This window comes from Pocillopora verrucosa, chromosome 4 (genome assembly GCF_036669915.1).
Source record: "Pocillopora verrucosa isolate sample1 chromosome 4, ASM3666991v2, whole genome shotgun sequence".
Classification (NCBI taxonomy): domain Eukaryota; kingdom Metazoa; phylum Cnidaria; class Anthozoa; order Scleractinia; family Pocilloporidae; genus Pocillopora; species Pocillopora verrucosa.
The window spans coordinates 583,503-604,542 of record NC_089315.1 but is presented as its reverse complement, the minus strand read 5'-3'; the positions used below and the strand labels follow the sequence as shown (position 1 = coordinate 604,542).

Genomic DNA, 21,040 nt, shown 5'->3' with positions numbered 1-21,040 from the left:
AAGAAGAGAAACGCCCTGGTTATTTTTGGACCGGAGAATTTCGACCACAAATAAACACAACATGCCGCATCTCCCAAAAATTCTGTAGTTGCCATCCCACTGAATAAAATAACCCAGGGTATGAAATTGTGGACAAAGAGCCACACAACTGTGTGCAAGTACTTCTAAAATTAACTTTATTGTGACATGCGTATCGTACCGTATCTCCGAAAAAAGCAAAAAAACAACAATTAAACTTCCGTTGATTCCAGTTATTGTGTTTGATAATAAAGCTGCACGAAAACAGGAAGAGGAACGCTCTGGTTATTTTTGGAGTGGAGGATTACGACCACAATTGAATGCAAAATGCCGTATCTCCGAAAAAAAAAAAACTTTTGTTTGATAATGAAGCCGAACGAAGATAGGAAGAGAAATGCACTAGTGGGTTTTTGGACTGAAAGATCATTTCTTCGAAAACAATGACAATAAACGCCGTGGCACACTTAGAGTGAGAGAGTCCGCCACACATAAACATGATATTTATTGCTTGTCAATCTGTCTACATTTTCCATGTTCCTGTTAGCGTCCCAAGTTCCTGGTTCCTCCGTCGTACGTAATTGAACAGTTCAAGGAAGAGATGTTCAAAATATAGTTTTGATGCTGGCTTAAGACCTGATATAGATTATGGCGGACACTTCAGTTGCTGCAACTCTCTTGATCTTGAAAATGAGAGTTAAAACAGATGGTGAAGTGAGGAACTAATCTCGTACTCCAATGGCCGCGGAAGGTCCGGGTACGAGAGTAGTTGGGAACCTAATAGTAGTAGGTTGTATTAAAAAACAAACACTGCGGAACATGTCTGTTTTAAACAAGAAGTGGATTTATACTAAAACAATCAGATTAATCGCTCTTAATTTTTAATCGTCTTTAAAATCTTGATCTCATAATCTAATTGTTATGAATAGTTTGAGCGGGTAGTTTCAGATGTTTTTTTTTTTTTTCTCTTTTTAATTTATTGAATTTGAGGAATTCAAGACAAGGAATTTCTTTGCTGGCACAAATGTTGTCCTTTGCTCCTTAAATCCGCAAAGTTTTTATGGTTCTGTCTCTGTTTGGCATGCTCAGAAATTCTGTTGACAAAAAAAATAAAATAAACAGTTGTGCCTAAAAACCGTTTGAAGTTGCCCTTCAGCAACATGTTGCTTAAATTGATGATTCAGTTGAGGCCTTGAGCAAATGTCTTTCCCTTTTTTCCAAGCTTTCGCCAATCTACGGCATTGTCAGGGAATGTAAAAAAATATTCTTCTGCGAGATATTAAAGCGCTGTAGGTGATACGAATAATTATATATAATGTGGACAGAGTTGTCCAAACGAAGCGATGGTAACATAAAATAACACAGAAATTTTGCATGAGTAATAAAAACCAAAGACATAAGCAGTTTGAAATATAAAGTCTCTGAGTTTGATACATTACTCTTTTTTTTACTTTTCCGTTTAAATAAAAGAATGCACATAAACGTAATCAGTGATCAGTTTGCAAAGTAACACTAAACTTTTGCCATTAACAACGGTTAATTCTGTTTACAAAGGTAAGTTTCGAAAAGCACACTCATATGAAATGTTCCTCTGCAGTTGTGTTTTCCGTGTTTTGATGTTTCGATGAAGCGAAGTTCCGCTTCCACCCCTCCCCCCACCTGTTTCCCATTACGACTTTGCCATCGACTCAGTATGAACAATAATCCACAGGAATTAAGTAATTTGTCTCAGGAATTGTTTCGTCTTAAGTTTAATAATTTGTTGTGAGATATTCAGTGAAAAAACTTGTCGTATTCCTCAACCTATTCAGACGAAATACAAACTTAGCCAGCACAACTATAATAGCATTTCATAACTTCCGTTTTATCCAGGGTTTCTTCGTGTAAAATTAAAACTGGTCCTGTTTTGAGAAATTTCGTAAAAACTTATCATTTTTAACTAGACTCTTCGTTTGCTAAGCGAAATACATTTTCAAAAATAACTTCAAAAATATCATATCTGAACTTTTAAACAGATATTTGGTATGTGAAATCAACATTAAGAAAAAAATTTAAGTTGGAAGATAATATGGATTGGTTTTACGTGGGATTGATCGTCTGTTAAGAAAAGCCAACGAAGCTCATAAAATAACAGCCTTTTACTTAGTTCATCATCGAATTCAGGGAAGCTTTAGTCCAAGTTTTCCGCGGCAAAGTCTTATTCTTTTTGTCTTTTTGTTGAACGCAAAAATATCAAAATGATCCTAATTAATGTTTGAGCAGAGGTTTTCTGTAAACCACGTATTTAAGGTATTACACATGAGCTTTTACCTTTTATCTTTCCTGTTGGTTGTTCATCGTTGCATCTCCTTTGCAAAACAACTCACCATCTATGACATAATACGTGTCACCAGTCTTCAAGAGCCTCTTGCAAGTGATGCAAGCAAAGCAGTTGACGTGATAAATGTTCTGACCGCTTCGTAAAACCTTGGCAGTTGGGGAAATTTGTTTTGCACAGGCTGCACAGGTATTAGGAGAACCGTATAACCTGCAATAGTCGAACTGATCAGGCAATTTCCATAAATCGACCAGGCCACTACGGGAACCTTAAGAGAAACTAATTTAATTTACACTGCGTCACAGTGAGGTGCGCATCAAGTACGATCAGTTACCGTCAACTTTTTTTTCTGGCCGTTTAGTTCACATCGAGTTCCAAACCGTGCGCAACGGCCCCCCCTCCCCTTCCCTCCTTCAAACCTTTATTGCGCGTAATATTCATGCGGAAACCAGGTTTCCACGTTAACAAAATAATATCCATCAACACTAAAATAGGTACAAAGATGTTTTTTTTCAATGAAAATGCATTGATTTGTGTTAAATGTTTGTATATAGCTGAAATGATAAAATACGTGACCAAATTTCGAGGCTCAAGAAACGAAAAGAACAAAAGCAAGTTCAACAGCGTCACCTCTTGAAATACAAAGCTTGACTCTGCTTAGTACGTTCAAGAAGATAGTCTGCTGAGACTAGACTCAAACTAGAGTCAGCGAAACTGAGAGTTAAGATTGATTGTGTAAGAATTACCATGTACGTCCTTTGTTAAGCGGTTTCGGCGATGAAAGCAAGAAGGCATCCAAAAGATGTTTCCAGTTTCTCAGGAAACGCGTCCGCTACTGAAAGCCAGTTTTGATCACTTTAACAAAGTTCCAAACAGATAGTTCTGTATATATATCTCTTACCAACAAATAGAAGATTATTTTTGCCGCATTGCTGATGTAATCAATCGTTCCTTACTAATTATAACACACTCCAGACTTATTCAGCAGTGTTTTCGTTGGAAGAATAGCAACCTTTCAAATCGTTTCGAAGTAAGATTAACCTTTAATTCCCTTAGGTTGGTCGTGCTAGGTTTCAGCACGCATTCACTGAATGATTTAGATAATCACACATTAATGCGAAACTTTACCTTGAATAATCATTTCTGCAGAGTATGGAAGTACCTTTTTCAAAACATGTTTTTCCTACTTGCTCTAAAATCACACCACACTGTGTGCACTTCAGACAAGTCGTATGCCAGAATTTATCGGCCGCTGAGAGGAGATATTTTTCTTTAATTTCCTTTTTACATCCCGCACAACTTCTAACCGCATTATTCAGCTTCGAAGCGCTCATCGTTACGAGCTGAGACGGACAAAAAATTTGCCTGCAGTGATATATTCAAGAAGTTATTGCTCGGGTTTGTTTTTCCAGACAACCCAGACGGTTAATCTTAAAAATAACCAAAACGACCTCAGCAGAATTAAACAACAAATAATCCAAAATAAACAATACTACTTCCTTTTCAGGAGAGATATGATGCAATGTCCTTTTGTATTTTATTGTAATTCCAATTCTTTTGTTTTAAATTCACGACTAACATACTTAGGATATTTTGGTACGAGGAAAAGTCTGAACGAGAGCTTCGAATGAAAATCAAGAACAGAAGCAGAGAATCATAAAGTGTGTTTTTATTTGAAGCACAAAGCGTTGCCCCAGTCCAAATTGAATGAAAGGCCAAAGGTTGCATGTGAGAAAAAAGATCCGACTGTTCACGTGAGCTCTATCATTGTTACTTACAACATTTTAAGATTCTTACTGGATGAATTGGCTGTGACATTGTAATATTTTAGTCTGCTCAACTATCTACTTTCGGAACCAGCTGGTTAACATATAATTACCGCTTTCAGTCGTCCTTATCTCGTCTATAGGCATACTAATAGCTAAACACAATTTCTATTCTTTTTTTTCCAAGATGAATATCAAAACTTCCAGGGGTCTCGTTTTAACAACATGGCAAAGCTTCTTGAGAGTACATCTAAATAATATAACCCCTTAACGATAACAAGACCATAGCCACCCCTGTGTAACTTCTAGATTAACAGATGTACGGCGAAAAACATTAGTCTTTTTTTCTCAAAAAATAACACATTCGAAACATAAAGAAGAATAATAAACTCTCATCATACGCATCGCCGAATTCAATTCATCAATTTATAAAAAAAAGCACTTCTCTTTCATTTCAGAAGCAAATACTTAATCCATAAACTTCAGCAACCGGATGACGTTCTCAAGGCCTTAGGTTTGTTGTCGTCAAACCAGCCATAATACGGGTAGTATCTGATAGGCTGGTCGGCAAACTAGGGCCAGAGCATAGTACAAGATGACATGAGATCCTTGTTGGCTTAATTAACGCACTATCATATTCCATGTAAAGAGAAAATAAGGGGGCAGAGAGCTTGGCTAGAATTTGTTGTTACCCAGTCTCCCCTTTGCTTCTTTTGATTTTGGGCGACACAAAACGCCTCAACTCGAGACGTCAAAATCACGATCTCTAAGTTAAATGGAAATCATCTCGTCCCTTTTATGAAGAAGTCATCGTCATTGAAAAAACATAAGCATGCGTAGCATGCAAGAGTTATTTTTTCGGCTGGGTGGGTTGAGATGGGACAGTTGTGTACTTAATGTTATCATTTTTGTCTCTGAAAAGAGCATAACTTTCAAAAAGCGAACATATCGCAGAAAGACAGATAAAAAAACCTAGTTTATCTGATTTCACACAGACATTGTGTGATCTACTATCTCTATTGTCTAAATATTTCTAAGTAAAAATTAAATTCATCGGTGCCACGCGTGTTGTTTGGTCTCGTAACACAACGCCCTCTATTTCCCGTTGCGTGACGAGACCAAATAACGGTTGCACTAGAGAGACTACCCTTACCGCCGCTTCTCCAACAGATAGAAAATCGAAGTTATTCGCCTGCAATTAGTTAAGTAAAAAATATAGTTCTGCGTAATTTTACGACGAACCACTCCCCACTCCCCATTCCCCATTCTCTCTTTACGGTAACATCCGGCAAGGAACTGAAAAGATACACATTGTAAAAGTGTTGTGTTGTGAAGTGCATATGTTTATCTTCTGCTGTCTTCTTTAGTGTCACGGCAGGAACTGAAAACATAATGCACTAGCGGCTATAAGCCTGAAATCACTAAAGGAGTCAACTGTGTATCAGGTGCGGATGTGGAACTACTAAGATACTCCAAAAAATAAAATAAGAAGCAACAGGAAACATCAGGTCAAAATTGGGCCGCGATCGGATTTCTACTGTTACTTACCATCACTCATACTGACTCAGTGGCCTCGCCTCCTATTACAGTCGAACATGCACCGTATTAAGCGGTCACCTTGTGTTGAGTAATCAGTTTTCAAAGATTATGAGGGTAATTATAATGTCAAATTACGTTTTTTATCTTTTTTTATGATACCCCTGTTCTGTGGAACTTGTATTTAGCGGTTTACCTGTATAAGTGGTCGCCACGCCGTTGCTCATGGGTGAGGTAGTAGCCGCACTAAGAACAAGGATGACAACATAAACTAGAAACCACAAAAGATGGGAACTCAACTGTGTATCGAGTGCGAATGTCGAACCACTATGAGACTCCCAGTGAAACATTAAGTAGCACCAGGAAAGATCGGGTCAAAATTAGATCAAGATCGGAATTCTAGATCTATTGCAATCATTACTCACTCACATCTCACGTGTGGCTTCGCCCCCTAGAGAAGGCAATAGCCACAAAAGTAAAAAAGACGCCATGTGCTGTTATAACAACCACTTGATTTACAAAAGGTGGCTACAGCTACACGTGGGCTTAGTGATTAAATTTAGAGACTGACAACCGACCGCTTCTTACAGAGTGACCGCTTAGGTTTACTTCCCACCTTCAGAGGCTGAAAAATTGTTTTTTCTTTTATTTGACTGAACTGGCTTCAAACATTTTACTTAACGTTTGCAAGAAGAAAAGTTCCCCCAAAGCACCCAAGTTATTAAATCAGGAAGGTGTAATAACTTCGTGCCTGGGCGAATCCCTTACCGGGTTTTTTTGCGGCAACTGCTATCCTAGGGCTCGTGCACTTGAAAAGATTTATACGTGGAAGCTCTTTGCTTATGGAAATATCTTTGTTCATGGAAAAATCAAAAGCAAAAGAAAGTCTTTGGTAAAAAAAGAGAAAAAAAACAGGTCCTAAGAAGAAAGAAATAGTACCTTTCTGTCAAGGAAAAAAAAAATCTTGAGTGAAAGCGACTGGTACTTGCTGTGCTCCACGCTGGCGTCCAGATTACGAAAAAAAAAGTCGCGCCTCAGCAAACTTTTTCATACATGAAGTTAAAAATGCAAGTACTAGCCTTGACACAAAACATTAACAATGGCCTTCAATCGTAATTTTGAAAGCTGTCTGTCGATTCGTTGTCTTGTCTCTCAGCACATTACCCAGTTTTTCCATTTTTACTGCGGATTTTGCTTTGCCCATTACGGTGTCGTCTTCCTTAACGCTCAGACATGTCTGCCATCGGTTACTTTTCCTTGGAAATCTTAATCCATCATAATTGACGCCAGGAGGTCCCGTTGTCCTATTGGTTTGCGATTTCAGGAGGCGAGATAATAGGGACTTCAAGTCTACGTTCGGCCCCGACGTGAAACGAGTCACTTTGACGTTGGCTGAAAACGTGAGTATTCTTTTTCGCCTTCTCTAGTATCTGTAAACGTTAAATATTCCCGGGAGACAATTAAAAATAAACTTCATCGCTTTTTTCTTTTACAAAGTGAGATTATTCTTTTATTTGATGGTTTGTTTTTTCACAGAAACGTCGAGACCGACACCATTTGACGAACATGTGAGTAAGAAATGTAATGTAAATAAGCTTGGCTCACACTGATACCAATCGAAAATTCGCCTCTGAGAATCACTCAAAAGTCAAACAGTTTGACAAAGAAGATATTTTTACCAGATATAAAAGGGCAGACAGCACTACAACTTATGTAGCCGTTTTGGTTTTTTTTATCTGCCAGCACAATTTTGAAGAATTTTGTCGAGCCATTCTACCGAGAATATTTTCTTCCAATTTACTTTGTAGGAGTATGAAATACTGTATGTTTAGGTTATATAACGTATTTTAGGGTTCAACATCACAGCGGCAGAGCCTCTTTTGAAGGCGAATCCAGTGGCTCGTTTATCTCGACAATCTGCATTTAGTGCAACAAAAACTTTAAAATTTTTGACTGCGTAACGCTTGTAAAAATGTTCGAGATTGTAAAGATGAAAATAATCCAATGCGCTTATAAAATAAAGAAAAAAAATATCTTGACGTTTCGAGGCTTCAGCCGCTTTATCATCAGCGGATGAGAGCATTTAATTAACTAGTCTGTATTTTCATAGAAAGGGACAATTTAAAAAAGGTTATACAATTTTATTATATGGGTTTCGTGGCTCGTTTTTTGTGTAAATTAAACCAGCGAAACTTATTATGAAACCACGAAAAGTTGCCCTGTATTCTGCGGGTTATTATTTTTTCTAAAGTTGAAAGGTGACCCTATGATAAGTGTGTTTTGTCAGCTGTTTTGTACTGGGAGTTGAATCTACTCTGTTTATGTTTAAGGTCGACTACTCCAATGTACTGGACGAAAGATCAGGATCTTCTTTTAATAAGAAAAGTGCTAACTGTTGATCCGTATAGCCAGCCAAAGGGAAGTAAGGAGAGAGCGAAACTGTGGAAAGAAACTGTCTTAAACCTGAGTGCAGTGTATGAGCCCCGTTTCTCGGTTTCTGTGAGGTCTGTAAGAGACTGTGTAAACCTGGTTCTAATAAAGAAACACAAAAAAAAGGTTGCAGAAGAAAGCAAGGCCAGCGGAATAGCAGTTGATGAGCTCTCAGAGTTTGATGCAGCAGTTGAAGAAATATGTGAGAAAGCCGAGGCTGCAGAGAGAGAGGAAAAAAAGCCAATGTAGACAAAGAGAAAAAGCAAGTGGAGGATATTAGGGCCAAGGCTTTGGAGAAAGTTGGAGAAACAAGAAAAAGAGTGGTCGGTGATGATGCTAGTGAAGAGCCCAAAAAAAGGAGAAAAGAACAAGGAGATCTGGAGCAGAGACCTTGGTATATCTGAGGGAGAAGTCGGGAAAAGAATTCAATATCAGGCAAGAAGAGATAGAACTAAAAAAACAGGAGCAGTGTGCCCAAGCAAAGCGGCAAGAGGAAATGACACAGCAACTGATCCATCAACAGGAGCAGCAGTGAACTGCTGCTGAAGCTAACCTCCAGCAGCAGCAACATCAGCAGCTTCAACAGCTAAGCCAGATGCAAATCACCATAATGCTGCAGTAACAACAACAGAACCAGGCACTGGTGGCTGTGCTGCAAGAGCTTGCCAAGAAGAAGTAAGCAGAATAAAAACATGTTAAGTTTAGTTTAAGTTGATATACTATGTATTTTTTGTGGTTCAATTTTATCCTTGTTTCAATTTGTCTTTCTCTTTGCTTTACTCTCATTTTCATGTTACGATACATAATATTGAACCAAGGATAAAATTAAACCACAACATATACCTTTATCATGCTCAGAACAAAGCACCATTGTTTGTTGTTCTCTATTGGGTTAAGATAATTAGAGTTCATATTCAAAAGTAAGCATTTGGAAGGACTATGGCAATATGCCCTGGTGTGCCAGTCTTTTATGTTTGTTAGTGCTGGTATATAATTACACTAGTGATCTCTATGGTGATCCTTCTCTCTTAAGTGACATTCTCTCTTAGGAAAAATACAAACTGATTCATGGCATGCGTAGATGGCAAATTTATTGCAAAAACTGAAGTGGCCAATTAGTTTTATTCTTGACCCGGTAATGACTAATGGATGACACTGGATGAGGATTACTTAAAATAATTTTGGATCTGGATATTGGGTATGGCCTATAAAACATATGGGGTCACAAGCCCCCCTACCTAGGCAGAGGGGGTACATGGAAATGTGATTAAGGCATAGGGAGGAGCAAACCATTTATTAAGTGTGAAATATTCGATTTTCATATTTGCTTTGGTTGCATATTTGTTCTTTTTTTGTGGCAACAGCAAGATTTTAGAATTTTTTGGAGAGGGGGGAAGGGGAGGTCATTTTAAAATTTAGACCAAAAGTATTTGGAAAATATATAGTTATTTTAGAGGTAGTTTGACTTCATTAGTACCTACATGTAGCTCTCTGTAACTTTTATTTTAAATTACCCTTGGGGTCAAACATGAGAAAGGATATTATACTTCCCCCCCTTCATCCCATCAACCCCTACAGTAGAATGTATTAATACTCTTTAACGTGTGGCAAGTCCTTATAATCCCTAGAATTAAGCAAAGTATCCTTTCAAGGTGGGTGGATCCAGCTCAAAAAACTCGGAGGTTGTGTTTCCTTATAAGCATGTTAATGCATTTCTTAATAAGGCACAAACATTGTACATATTTCCTACAGAAGAAAGTCTAATCTTGAGGTTCTTTTTGAAATCTACAAACTTGAAGTACTCAACTATGTCTCCAAAGAGCCATTCTACAGAGACTCTCACAGAGCTCATACCCTTATTAAAATTTACTATCTGTGGAGTGAGTATCATGTTTCTAAAAGAGGTCTGGAGGCGCACCCTTAATGGGTAGGCGGGGTCTCCATAAACACAAAAGTAGATGACCCGTTGGCTCACGTGAAAAAGCATAGCGTTGCATATCTTGAAGAATATTGGAGTCTGCTAGCATGGCAGCGTCGTGTCGTCTGCCCTCTATGAAATAAAAAAAAAAAGACAAATTAAAAACATTTAGATTAAAAAATTTTCAGGTCTTTTACTGAAGGGTAATTTAATATTCCATTTCCCTTACCGATTGGTCCATACATATTTCCATTAATTCCATTTGGTAATGCCACGGATTGGAATTTTACACCGTGAACTCTTTTGTGACCATTGTAGACAACGTGCTGATTTTGGCCAGGCTTGCTTATTGGTCTAACTGTCCCATCAATAAAGCCAAAACAGTTATCCAAGGGGGATCCCTTAGCTGTTATGGCATTATTGTATATTTCCATTGAATAGGGTTGAGGATGCTATCATTCCACTGCAAAATTCTGTGACTGTGTGCCTGGTAGATGTAGTAGATCATGTAGTTGTTTATCATGCATAACACTGGAACAGGCTTCCCAAAGCGAGCTATCATGTCGCTTGGACCGAGAAATACAGATTTGAAATAATTAATGCTGTCACTGATGAACCAAAGGGCACAATCTTCTCAGTTATTAGCTTGATAATCTCTACAGACCAACGTTATTGGACCGAACGATCTCCTTTTTCTTCCTGGTGAGCTGGCCACCTCAGGGGAAAATTAAAGAGATCTTTAACTTCCTCTCCAGTAAATCACTGGAAGATTCCATTATATTCATCTTTCTTAAAGCTTGTAAGAGATATCCGGGAGAAAAGTATGAAAAATAATGGTGATGAAATCGCTGTTCTTTTTCCTGAAGGACATGAAGCAATCCAGATTACATATTAACCATGGAGAGTTTCGTTCAAGTGACAAGTTGCGATTTACGTGTGGATAATAAGTTGTTTGAAAGGTGGAATTATGACATTATGATTTCATTAAATCTTTTATTTCGAACTTTGTTATGATTTTCTCTCTATCAAGACATGGAAGGAAACATTGATTGACTCGATTGCACCGCGGCGGTGATAAGTCTCTCCTCATCATATCTAATGCAAATTTTCTAACAGTTTTCTGACAGTTTCAGATGATTCGAAATATCTTAGTTCCTGTCAAAAGGAAATGATAACTGCCCGAATCTGCTCTTTGTAAGGAGATGCCCAGTGTCGTTCAAATTGCTATTGCAACTAGGTTTTACATGTAATACTGCCACTGACAAGTCACGATTTGTACTCTCAGATTCTCAGTGTTTGCGAGCGTTCAATCGAAGTTTTCCTCTTTTTTATGGTTGTTTTTACTTCAGAAAGCGGAAATCTGCTAAAATATATGAAAAATATCCATTTCTTGTCTTCTTTGGAACGACTGATGGAAACTTCACGGAGAAATACAGCATCGTGATAACGTACATGTTTATGACAAATGACCGGTGTGAGGATAGTTTCGTGTAGATCAGCCGACTTCAACATGTTTCAAATGGCATACAAGTATAACAGTGTATCTTCAGAGGATTTCGGATTGCTCAAATTCCCATGAAAGAAGGTGCAGCACTTGGAATCTAGACGATATGCACACGATTTGAGGTATATGTTTTTAGTTACGTCGAGTTGTCCTCCATGAAGGTTGATCAATTTTTTTAAAAAGATGACCATCAGATTTCTATTCGAGATATTGCTCATAAGATAACATTCTTTCCAAGCCTCACACGTTTTATTTGTCTGAATCGTTTGTTGTTGAGAACATTAGATGTAAATATTGCCGAATTATGCAATATCTGATTTTGGGCTTTTTTCGCGAATTGCCCCTATAAAAAGTAGAGGTAGGCCCGCAGAGATTTTTACATATTTAAAAACTAGAATATTATAACCAGCTAGGTGGGTAGTTTCATTTCCAGAATCGGTGTACTTTTGGAGAAATTCAGATAAACGTTTTCCGAGTTTTACCCGACAACAAAAATGACCGAAACTGTACCGAGATAAATAATCTATTGGTGTGCCAATTTGTAATGTTGTATTTAGCTTGAGATAGAGAAATAAACATTTCACTCTTTTTTTGCGACCTTTTTGAGACCTAGGCCTCGAACAAGCAGGTCTTACAGAGACTTCTTCTTAAGCTTTCTTCTGACGTCTAGTTTGCTGGGATTTCAGAGAAACTAGCGCGCGTACGAATTTTTCCCGAGGGACACCCGCGAAGGTGGGAAGTAACCTCAATACGGTGCCGCTTACACAGGTCCGACGGTCATTTATTCTTAGATATTTCCGCAGTGAAGCGTTTCGGCTGTTGACTATAGCATCTACATTCACTGATTAGAACGTATCGTTGTTGTACGCGTTATGTCATCGTTCATACAGTTCCTATCGGGTTTTGCTTTGCTAGCAACTGTCCTTTATAGAGGCTGCCTTTCAAAGAAAAGGGAGTATTTCATCGCAGCAGTTGAGATGGATTGGAATTACGCACCTACAGGATTTAACAACCTTAATGGAGTTCCACTGGAGGACGACAGGTAAACATTTTGATCATTTTTGCGCCACTGTAATATTTTTCTTTGCAAAACTTGCAACTGCTAGCAAAACTGAACTTTCAGCATCGATTCAATTCAAATCTTCAGTAGGACGCTGTTTTTTTCCGAAGCTGCATTTGTGTTATTATTGATTACTCTCATATGAAGAAAGCGAATTAAAAACTGATCAAGAGTAATATATAGCTACCAGCCTCTGTCAGTCTGTTTTTTTTTACCTTTGTTGTAACACCCTTTGTTAGCTTTCAGGGGTGCGTGATCTGGTTCAATTTTGTTTACTCTGAGCAGATTTTTTAGCGAATTTTTGGACGTACCAAGATTCGAGAAATTGAATACCAATCAAGTCGCACACTAATTTAAACACATTCTCAGACATTCCCGTTATCCTGCTCAACTGTCACTAATTAGAAGGTTAATAAACACTTTCGTGACGCGAACCCCCAAAGATCATATCTTGGTCAGATATTGTTCGAGCAGCGGTAAAGTTTCCGCACAGCCCCATGCTGTCGTAAAAAAAAATCTGTTTTCCTAATGGAAATGTATTGTTTTTTCATTGTTTTCTCAATTCAAGAACTGATTGCATAATGTAGTATGGCCGTGGGCTGTGCGGAAATTTTACCCAAGCAGATGCCAACAGATTAAATCCAAAGTTGAAACAAATCCAGTCAGAGAGCCTGAATTATTAACATTCAAGATTCATGAGTATTGAATACAATTCAAGTCTTAAACTGATTTAAAAGCATTCTAAGATATTCTTGTTGTGCTGCATAATTTTCCATATTTAGAAGTAACGTGAACCGCTTAAAAATGATCTTGGTCAGACATTGCTCTAACACATGTCAACAGATTATATGCCGAAACTGCTTTAAAAACGAATTCCATCCATGTTTGGCAACGTTAGCTGATATGCAATCGTTCACGCAAAATTTGTGCCAGCTTGTCAACCTTCACAAATCTTAGAGACGCAGACCGGTTAAGAATTAAGCTTATCCATCATCTTTTATGTGTTTATTCATCGCCACTAATTACTACATACTGATTAGCATTCACTTCACAGCGCATCATTTGAAACAAAGAAACCTTTGATTATTACAAACAAGCCGCCTAAAAATAATTACGTTAAAACTGATATGCAGTTATGCGAGCCCCTAGATGTATCTGCTTAGCAGAGGTATTTTGTGGCGAGTGAGTGCGAGATTTTGCGAACGAGCTTGACAACAGTATACGGTTTTAAAAAGGCAAAGGTTACGCCTCCGTTCAGTGTCTTCTGGCATCCTCCGAGGGATTGTCTTGGAGCCCACGTTATATCTTTACTTTCTACACAAGCGATCTTGTTGAGTCCGTCCAGTCATCGACCTGGGTCCATCTGTAAGTACGCGGACGACACCACCATATATTGCATCGGGAAGACCATAGACCACAGACGAAGTGTCTGCTGCATTAAATCAATCCCTAACAGAGTTGTACGGTCTGGTGCCTGAGGAAAAAGCTGACACCACACTCAAAGAAATCAAAGAATACATTTTGATTTACAGAGGATCGTTGACTGACCCCGCTAAGTTATTGCCTCGGAGGTAATAACTTAGAATGGATAACACACAGTGGACTCCTGGGTGTGGATATTGATGACAAGCTGGGCTGGTCCATTAATTTTAAGGGACTAAAGAAGAGCTTTGCTAGTAAACTAGGTGTTATGAAGAAGAGCAGGTTGTTACCCAAACAAGATCTTTTAAACCTGTACTTCAAAGTTATAATTCCTATAGTCGCGTACGCTATCTCCGTACGGGGAGGCATAAATCGGCAAAACGATCAAAATTAATGCAGTGATGCTAAACTACAAAAATTGTACATTCGTACAGCCTGCATATTCATAGAATAACGGGTTGAAGCGAAATAATCGAGCACCTGCTGAAGGAAGCTCCGTAGGGTTTTCGCTAAATGTTGGCGCGCGCGCCAGCGTAATGTTTTTCTGAAACATTTTTTGTTTTCGCTTTTAAAGGTCACTAAAAGCCATCAAAAGGCAATGAGCAGGGTTTGGACTATCGCTTGCTGTAAACTAAGGTTCGACGAAAGGAGGCGCTCACCAGTGATAATTTGGTTTTGCCTTTGATTTTCTCCAATTTGCTTCAGTGAAATGTCTTAAAATTTTCACAACTTGTGAAATTTGTCCTGCCGATCATTTAAAAGCCGAGAAAAATAGGGTTACAAAGGCAGTTTTCTAACTAATTGCAATTTTGTGTTTTCTTCCTCTATCTCAGATTTGGTCTTATGAATTTTTTTCCTAGAGGCACTAGGAAGGAAACAAATATGTTTGACGGACGAGCCAGCAAATCTTAGGAAATTCCACCGAAGGAAACGCTATAAATGTTACTCGAAAGATCCTTATTTTCTTTGTCGCAGAACATTACGTAATGGAATAGAACTTCGCTAAGACCTGTCGCCTTTTGACAATCTTTCCCACGGTATTTTCTTTTCGGTTGACCTCTTTTTCAGGGGTAGAATGCTTATAAATATTACGGGTGCAGTTGTTAGAAACCCTAGATTCCATTAGATAAAAACTGCAATAAGTTAAACTGATTCTAACACACCTTTTCAGATAACAATCGTGCGATCGTATTGAGCCGCCATGTTTGTTTGCATGTTGTCACTTTTAAAGCTCGCGCTATGTTCACACCCAGATCTCGCGCGATCAAAAGACCCTACGGAGCCTCTTAAAGATAAATTGTGCCATAAATGACTCCATAAATGGATTTTGTAATAAAATTCGGATATGACGTGCGCTGTCATTGATTGAAAGAGCGTGCTCTATGAGAGTATAGAGCATAGGGCTGAGCTGAGGCCATCACGCCATCTGCCAAATTATACTATGTCCGACTTTCTCCAGGACTTTTCCTTAGTTTTTTTTTTCTTTAATTGAAAGTGAAATTTCGGAACAGGCAAGTCGGCAAATACAACAGAAGAACCGAACAAAGGTTTGTAAACATACCGTAATTGACGTTATTATAACGTGAGCAGAGACGAAAATCCTCAAAGAGTAAACGAAATGGACAGTCCGAGTTTTGAAGGTTTTCACGTACGGTAATAAAAATCAAACACAGCTAACTCTCTTGTAGTATATTATAGTTTCGTGTTCAAAAACAAAATAGAAAAAACAATATGGAGATGAAAAATATAGCCAAACTAGCATAACCGTTGAAGTCCATACTAATCATGACAGTGTCAAGTTGAGGTCAAACGCGGCTAGCTCATCATGGCGATCTCCAGTAAGCCTCAGAAATTACATCGGCCGCCCTTTGAGAGAACAACTAAGAGCTTGCTCTGATATCCTTTCCGATGCGTTGAGTGGAAAGCCACATCAGTCACTGCAGCCGAGTTTTATGGCTCTGTCATCCCGAGCGATCGTCATGTTCCGGTAAATTCAGCTGTAGTTCATTCATAAAACACACGCTTGAACAGTTTTTCCTCTAATTGTCATGTGAAAAAAAACTTGCGTGTTCTTATGAGCCATAATTCGGCCGGATTTCACTGAACATTTTACTTTACGATTCTTTAATGAAGACTTAAAGGCTTCAGGCGAAAGAGTTAAATTCGACCTGCCGAACCATTAAGTTTGTAACTATTGAAGAATGTGAACTTTGATGGTTTTTGAACTATGATGGTTTGACATTTTTGACAGCTTTAGTCTTGTACAGCCAATCAGATTATTTTAACCATTCTAACAGGGATTCTGATTGGCTTATTGTAGCGAGCTTTATGAGAGTATAGAGCATGCTGACGACACTGTTGTTCGCTTTGGAAATAGGGTTTGTTTTGAAAATTAAAAGTAGTGTGTGGGGAATTTAACGGGTTCTTAAGCTTTATTATGAAACAAATAGAGAAGCCTTGACTGTGCTCTGTTCTGTTGTAAAGCACTTAGGAAGCGGCTAGAGCACTCAAAAAGTAAAGAGACTCAACTACGTCTCCTATTTCCCCCCTACACTTCTTTCGTGCTCTAGCCGCTTCCTGTGTGCTTTAAGACAGACAAGACTTCTCTATTTTTTAAACTGTCGTGCATTTTTCGTTTCCCTTTGGATTATCTTTGTAAAACTTTACCCCAATAAAGAGTCGAGCGGTGTACGGGTGTGGTTCTCAATAGAAACTCAAGGCACAAAATGTATTTATCTTTTCGACTCCTAATGGTTGACAAGGATGGAGTAGTATAAATATACGTATCATATGAGCTGAATTTTCGGATGAATTTATACAATTGGCCCTGCAATGCAATGGATAAAGCAGCCTTTCGCATGTTGTGTAAATGGGACCTTCAAATAATCTACTTTTCCTTTCCAGTGATGGGTCTCAATTTACTGTGTCAGGCCATCACAGGATAGGACGGGTCTATCGTAAGGTCCTTTACAGAGAGTTCACCGATGGGACCTTCACGAAGCAAAAACCTCATCCAAAGTACTTAGGACTGCTTGGTCCCATAATAAAAGCTGAAGTTGGTGATACTCTAGAGGTTCACTTCAAGAACATGGCCTCAGACCGCCCCTTCACGATGCACCCGCATGGAGTCTTTTATGATAAGGCCTCAGAGGGAGCCCTCTATAATGATCATACTCAGGGAGACCTGAAAGAGGACGATCACGTTCAACCAGGTGGGAGCCGTGATTATCTGTGGACAATTCCAGAAACTCACGCACCGACTAAAAGTGATGAGAACTGCCTCACTTGGGCGTACCATTCACATGTCAAACCCACTCCAGATATCAACACTGGTTTAATTGGTGAGTAGTTTACAGTATCCCCTTATTTCAGTCCGTGGTGAATAATGTTGACGGTTCCTAAACCCAGCGTACCTTAAACTCAGTTTTTTTCTTATGGGGATTTTGTTTAACACTGTGGTCAGTATTATCCCCAGTTTGTTTTCAGTCTTGTAAAATATTAACTTTTTCTCTCGACGAACAGGGGCAATCTTAACTTGTAAGAAGGGAACCTTAGATGCAAACACTGGGGCTCGAACAGATGTAAGCAAGGATTTCGTTGTGTTGTTTACTGTAATGGACGAGAACAAGAGTTGGCTTCTTGATAAAAATATCAGACAATTTTGCACTGATCCTGACGGAGCCATGAAGAAAAAAACAGATGGTGGATTTGTAAAAAGCAATAAAATGTATGGTATCAATGGCAGAGTGTTTGGTAACTTAGAAGGTCTGGATTTGTGCCTTGGAGACAAAATAAGCTGGCATATGGTAGGCATCGGCACTGATACTGATGTTCACGGAGGTAATAATCTTTTAACTTCTGTAAACAGTTTTACCCACAGGTGTCTCTTGTTCTTGAAACTTGTCACTTCGTCAATTTGTTGTTTATTTTTTTAAATTCTATTAGCTAACGTATTCCAACGAATCATTTGACAAATCCAAATTTTTTTCTCCTCGCCTTTTATTCCCTTCTTGTAAACCTGCTCTTCAGACTTTCATTGACTCCGCTCTCTTTGCCACACCTTTCTCACTCTAGATTCTGGATTTTGTATTTGTAATTCCGTGATTGGTGCATCCCCAATTAAACATAAGGGAAGCATTTTTAGTGGAAATACTTTATTTAATAAAGGGGAAAGTTTCTAAAGAAACTGTGGTGCTGCGTCGGTGGGAGAGTATAGCAGGTAATTTAGTGTTAACAACTGAGTTGAAAACGTAAATTAGCCACCGTAAAGGGTGAAAAAGCTGACGTTTCGAGCGTTAGTCCTTCGTCAGAGCTATTGCTGTGGGAAAAATTTATAAAAATATGGGGAAAAAATCATCAAGGCAAAAACAAATTGGCCTTCTTGTTCACGACATTTAACTTTGTTTGAATAATTACGATAGACCTGCATAGAGTTTCTTTGATCTTTTTAGGCCCCATCGCCGTAAAATTTAGTAGCACATAGCAAGTCGGATAAAGTACTCCGCTGAGCCTGACCAGCCACAACCCCTCGTGCTTCTCTGCAGGCTGGTCTCTGAGAAGTGTTTGCCACAAAAGCTTATCAAATTCCTCTTTTTCAGTAGATCTAACTAAGTGGAAAATGGCTCAAGTCGAACAATATAGGGAGGGAGGTTGCTCTCATACCCTTGAACATTTGTGTGATGAAGAGTAATAATTACCCTTATAAAAGTTGTGTTGGACACTTGAGTAACCATATATTGTATCCAATCCGCTGCAGCATATTTTCACGGCCAGACGTTTACAATTGACAAACATCTCAGAAGTGTTGCCACTCTTTTTCCTGCCACGTTTGTGACAGCAAGTATGACCGCCATAAATCCGGGAACTTGGCTCTTGAACTGCATGGTGACCAGTAACTACGACGGAGGGATGTATGCTTTGTTCAACGTAACCAAATGTGACCGCGATATTAAAGTACCAATCGCTAGCGGAGGTCGCACGCGAAGATACTTTATCGCTGCCGAAGAAAAGATGTGGAATTATGGTCCTAGCGGAGTAAACCAAATAACTGGAGATGATCTATTAAAGCCCGGGAGGTAACTTGGATAGATTTTAAGCGCGGTTATCAATATGTTAAAAGTTTGAGAAAACTGTAAGATGCTCTTAACAGTCAGGGTAAATTAATTCAGTCCAAATTAGCTTGATTTGGACAAACGCAAAGGTTCCATTCTTCGTTTTATTGTAATTGAATTATACCTGGTAGATAACGAAAACAGACAGAGTTCAACATCCATAAAAATTAAAAGCCACATTAAGCTAAGTCACAAGGGACAAAAAACAGGGCGATAAGTGTGATAGCAACTTCTTCTGTTTTTTCTGATGTCACTTTGTTATCCAAATGCGTGTTTGCACTAGTGATTCTTCAAGGTACTTCATTAAGAGCAACAACAGAATTGGAGGCACCTACAAAAAAGCTCTCTTTATCGAGTACACAGACGACACGTTTATCACTCCAAAGAATCGCACTGAAGATGAAATCCATCTTGGTTCGTTGGGACCTGTTGTCCGTGGAGAGGTTGGAGACACTATAGAGGTGGTCTTTCGCAACAAGGTCAGTTTAACGTCGGCTTCACGAATTAATAGGCGTGTAATTAACTCTACCTAATATATCAGTAGGCGCATTCGATTCATGTAAGTTCACCTAACGGTAACCTTTATTAAACCAAACTCCTACGATAAATGGTGTACAACATGTATGTCTTATCCCAGGCATTTTCACAATTTCTAACGTGTTTGCAGCATCTATGTACTAATTCGCGAGCGTGCTTACACATACAAACATGAATGGCCCTCGCTGATTTTTTGCGATGTAAAATGCGCTTACTTAATGCAGAATTGCGGAAAAACTTTTAAGTAATATAGAGTGTAAATTTTAGGCGTCAAGAAACTACAGTGTTCATCCAATCGGATTGCTTTATAACAAATCTAACGAAGGAGCATTGTATGAGGATGGTACATCCGGGAAAGACAAGGATGATGACGAAATAAGGCCAAACGGAACGTTTACATACAAGTGGACTATACCCGAGGAAATGGGTCCCAGAGATACAGACGCACAGTGTTTAACCAGAATGTACTTGTCAAGTGTGAACCCAACGAAGGACAGATATTCAGGTACGCACTAAGTCATGACAGAATTCATGACTGCGTATAGATAACGCGGTGGCCTAGGTATATCCTACTGGACGTCGTTTGGTGTTTTTCTCTTAGGCAAGACACTTCACTAATTACTAGTTGAATTATTTAGGAATTGTCACTAGCAGACTGTCAGAGAGATCTAGGTAGATGCTGGCGAAGACAGTGGGGGTGGGAGTGGGGGTGAAGGGGAGTAAACCTGCAGTAGACCAGTATCCTACACGAGAGAGGCAGGCGTGACTCTTAGTCACTGAAATTTCCATAAACCAGAATATTTTCTAGCAGCTATATTTGTGAATCAATCTCTTCAGACTCCTCTGTCTCTTCCTTTGAGCTCGATATTCAAATGAAAGTTTTATACGTAATACTGAAAAACATGTGGCGAAAATTTTCGTTTTGTTCTCTGTAGGACTGATGAATTGGCTGAGATAAATCGAGCGACGCCCTGTTCCTAGAGGTTTCCTTCTTAGAAGTCTTTCGCTGTAGTTGTTGCCACCATCATGGATGCGCCATTTTCTCGTATCTTTATAAGCTACAGAATTTATTGAATTTTTTATTTTTCCTGCTTTTAGGTCTTTTTGGTCCCTTGCTGATCTGCAAGAAAGGAAGTTTGGACTCCAAAAACAAGCAAAAGAATGTGGATAAGGAGTTTGTTCTACATTTTGTTGTTACCTTAGAAAAAAATTCCTGGTACTACGATGATAATAAGGAACTGGCCGGCGATCCATCCTCTATAGACGAAAGTATGTATTCATTAGGACTGTACTGTAACGTCATAGGCTTTCAAAAAATTTTCTTTTGTCATATTCTACTTATCACACGTTGCTTGCTGAGAGAAAGCGCTGGAAAAAATTGTTGTGTCGCCTTTATTGAGGAAAGATTTACTGTGTGAGAGAGC

The 21,040-nt window shown here is 38.8% G+C and overlaps 1 protein-coding gene and 1 pseudogene across 1 annotated transcript in view; both read left to right on the top strand.

Annotated features, from left to right (window-relative positions):
* Positions 1-6,974: 6,974 nt before the first annotated feature.
* Positions 6,975-8,743, top strand: LOC131785330 (uncharacterized; annotated as a pseudogene).
* Positions 8,744-12,268: 3,525 nt separating this feature from the next.
* The window catches only part of LOC131785334 (hephaestin-like protein), a 17,072-nt gene continuing 8,300 nt past the window's right edge, over positions 12,269-21,040 (top strand). Inside the window, exons 1-7 of the mRNA XM_059102213.2 lie at positions 12,269-12,528; positions 16,873-17,309; positions 17,491-17,808; positions 18,725-19,043; positions 19,363-19,558; positions 19,884-20,121; positions 20,715-20,885. Coding sequence (XP_058958196.2) covers positions 12,359-12,528; positions 16,873-17,309; positions 17,491-17,808; positions 18,725-19,043; positions 19,363-19,558; positions 19,884-20,121; positions 20,715-20,885 — 1,849 coding nt within the window. The 5' untranslated portion in view covers positions 12,269-12,358. The remainder of the gene's footprint in view (positions 12,529-16,872; positions 17,310-17,490; positions 17,809-18,724; positions 19,044-19,362; positions 19,559-19,883; positions 20,122-20,714; positions 20,886-21,040) is intronic.